Genomic DNA, 2,860 nt, shown 5'->3' on the forward strand with positions numbered 1-2,860 from the left:
GTACAGCAAAAGATTGGCTATCATCACTAATTGTAAACCTAAATGGTTGATGCATGGTAGATGGCCGATCAGTGAATGTACAAATTAGAGACTACTAAGAGTTTTCAGCTTGTCCACATATTTGGTTTTATATATATATTTGTCAGAAAATTAAATGAATAAAAACTAAAAGTGTTGCTTACATAAGGACTTACCCCCATAAGTATTTACCACCAGACTAGTATTTGGTAGAACCACCTGCTTCTGCAGCTTTACCACCTCTGTGGTAAATAAGTTTCACCAGCTTTGCTCAGTGAGTTTTGCCCATTTATCCATTGGTTAGACACCATTTACAATTTATAATCACCGTCCTGCTCTAAATGTCTAAATGTTGTGTTGGACAAAACCTTCTGTTTTGGTTTAATCTGGCCATAGAATCTTACAGCAAACTTCAGATATGTGTTTGCTGTAGTGATGGTAAAATCTAGAGGAGTGGTTCACTCAGTCAGTTCAGTCAGGTGATGGTAAATTGGAACAAATGGACAGGGGGAATCATTGAGAAATCTGTAACCAACCCTATGCTCTTCTGCTCAAAAGATATAAACTACTTGTCCTGAAAAGGTGACCTTTACTCCTTAAGCTAGGGAGGGACCTATAACATTTGCAGGTAATAATCTGTCATGGTGGTCTCCTTCATTGGTCTCCTTTTTGCATATTCACTCAGTTCACACAATTTCATCAATTGTTAGACTACTGGCACCATCTGCCTGGACCTCTGTTGAATTAGATCACTTAAAGGGGAGTGAATAATTGTGCAGTCACTTATTTTACATTTATTTAACATTTGTATTTAATTTACATCCCTTTGTTACTGTTTCCACCTCAACGAGAATTCTTTGTGTAAGTTCTTGTAAAACAGATTACATTGACCCTGATTCCATTTATAAAAGCAAAAAAGGGGGAAACACCTGAGGTGAATACTTTAATGGACACTGTAGCTTTTTTACAGGTATTTCTCAAGATACAAATACAATGTTTTCAGCATAAAAGCAAAAATTATTATTCAGTATATTCCCATAGCTAAACTCTCTTGCTAAGTGCCTGTAACATAGAACATTGCTCAGTCATATTTAACCCACTGAAAGCTAGCTAGGCTAAAAGACAGCCTAAATATTTTCACTTGAAAGAAACTTTAATGTCTTTCTCTGTACCAGGAAAGAGCACTGCTGCTCTGTAGGCCTACATAGCCTGGGGCTGGGCTTCCCCCAAGTCTTTTGTGATAGCCTTCTGCTTGGGTAATGTGTAAGGTAGTACAGCTATAGTCTACTCTGCATTTTGCAATGTTTAAATCAGTGTTTAAACATGATTTAATTTCAACAATGTGACAATTTTGCTCAATATTATTAAATTCCAAAGCTGACAGATAAAATTTATGTAGCTCTATGTTTAGTGGTAAAATAAGGGGGGAGTGTATCCTGTGAATAACTGATTCTCAGTAAAATGAGCAGTTTGACATGTTTATCAATATTTACTCTTTTAGTTTATTAGTTTATTAGTTTAATCTCATTTATTTTTTATGCTGCTAATGTTGTTCCTGTCATGAACATAATAAAAATAATAAATTCATTACCTAATGTTTAAACACAGCAACTTTTTTACGAAAGAAGAATTTGTGAACAAAATTCCTAATCACCTGACCACTCATACCATAAATAATAGGATTGACCAGGGGTGGAAATATCATAAAATACAGAGACATGAAGGTCCGGAAGTCATAAGATAAATAGCTAATATGGAAACGACTTTGTATAACCTCAAATAAAACTCCAATTAAATAATTTAAAACAGCGAGAAGGTGAGGTGTGCACGTCTGAACAGCTTTTGTTTTACTTTCTTTAGAAGAAAAAAGACAGACCTGCAAAATCTGTGCATAAGAAAACAAAATCAGGAGCATCTGTGGAAACGTAAATACAGTCATAGTTAAAACAAGGCCGATTACGCTATGAACTGTGATATCTGTGCAAGAGAGTTTAATGAGTTCAAAATTTACGCAATGTGTCTTAGTTATAACTGGACTGCAGAAGGTCAAGCGAATAGTTAATGCCTCATATAAGAGAAACGTAATCAGAGGATAAACCCACATAAAAATGACTAAAATCTGAAGCTTTCTGTGTGACATCAGGCTGTGATAATGAAGAGGGTGACAAATTGCGATGTATCGATCATATCCCATAACAGCCAATATAGTTACTTCAATAATATTGAATGTGTGTAAACAGAATGTTTGTATCAGACAATTTGCCAGAGATATCTTATGAAACTGAGTAGCAAGGTTAAATAACAGATGAGGGATCAAACTTGAACTGCCATAGATGCCGTTAACAGACAGATGACACACAAGAATATACATGGGATTATGCAAAGTCCTTTCATTATAAATCACTGCAATCAGAAGTGAGTTTAGCAGAACAATTGCAACATAGAGTAGAAGGAAAACAGTGAAGTACAAAGGCTTCAGCTGGTCCATCACAAGGTAGCCATCAAGAATGAATGTTGTAAAAGTTGATGCATTTTCCATAGTGCCAATGTAGCTTTTCTACAAAAATCAGAAGACAATCAGTAGACAATAAATACATTTCCATTTTAAATGTTATTTTTGTTGCATTTGTGATATTTTATAGTAAGTGCTCTAAATGTGCATGCCTGCTGCATTTATCTAAATACTTGTACAATAAAAAAGTGCTCAGATACAGTTTGTGACCACTATAATGTAAACAAAAAGTCTTAGCAAGTCCTTAGCACATATTACATAGACATTTTAACTATTTATCATGAATGTCTAGGTTTAAAGTACTTTTGAACTTTAACAGCTTTGTTAAAT

General features: G+C 34.7%; 1 protein-coding gene across 1 annotated transcript; it reads right to left on the minus strand.

The window, feature by feature from the left end:
* Nucleotides 1-1,609: 1,609 nt before the first annotated feature.
* Nucleotides 1,610-2,557, minus strand: LOC140539819 (olfactory receptor 4B13-like). The gene has a single exon (XM_072662603.1). It carries the CDS (start codon nt 2,555-2,557, stop codon nt 1,610-1,612), a length of 948 nt encoding a protein of 315 aa, XP_072518704.1.
* Between the last annotated feature and the right edge of the window lie 303 nt (nt 2,558-2,860).

Source organism: Salminus brasiliensis, chromosome 18 (assembly GCF_030463535.1).
Source record: "Salminus brasiliensis chromosome 18, fSalBra1.hap2, whole genome shotgun sequence".
Taxonomy (NCBI): domain Eukaryota; kingdom Metazoa; phylum Chordata; class Actinopteri; order Characiformes; family Bryconidae; genus Salminus; species Salminus brasiliensis.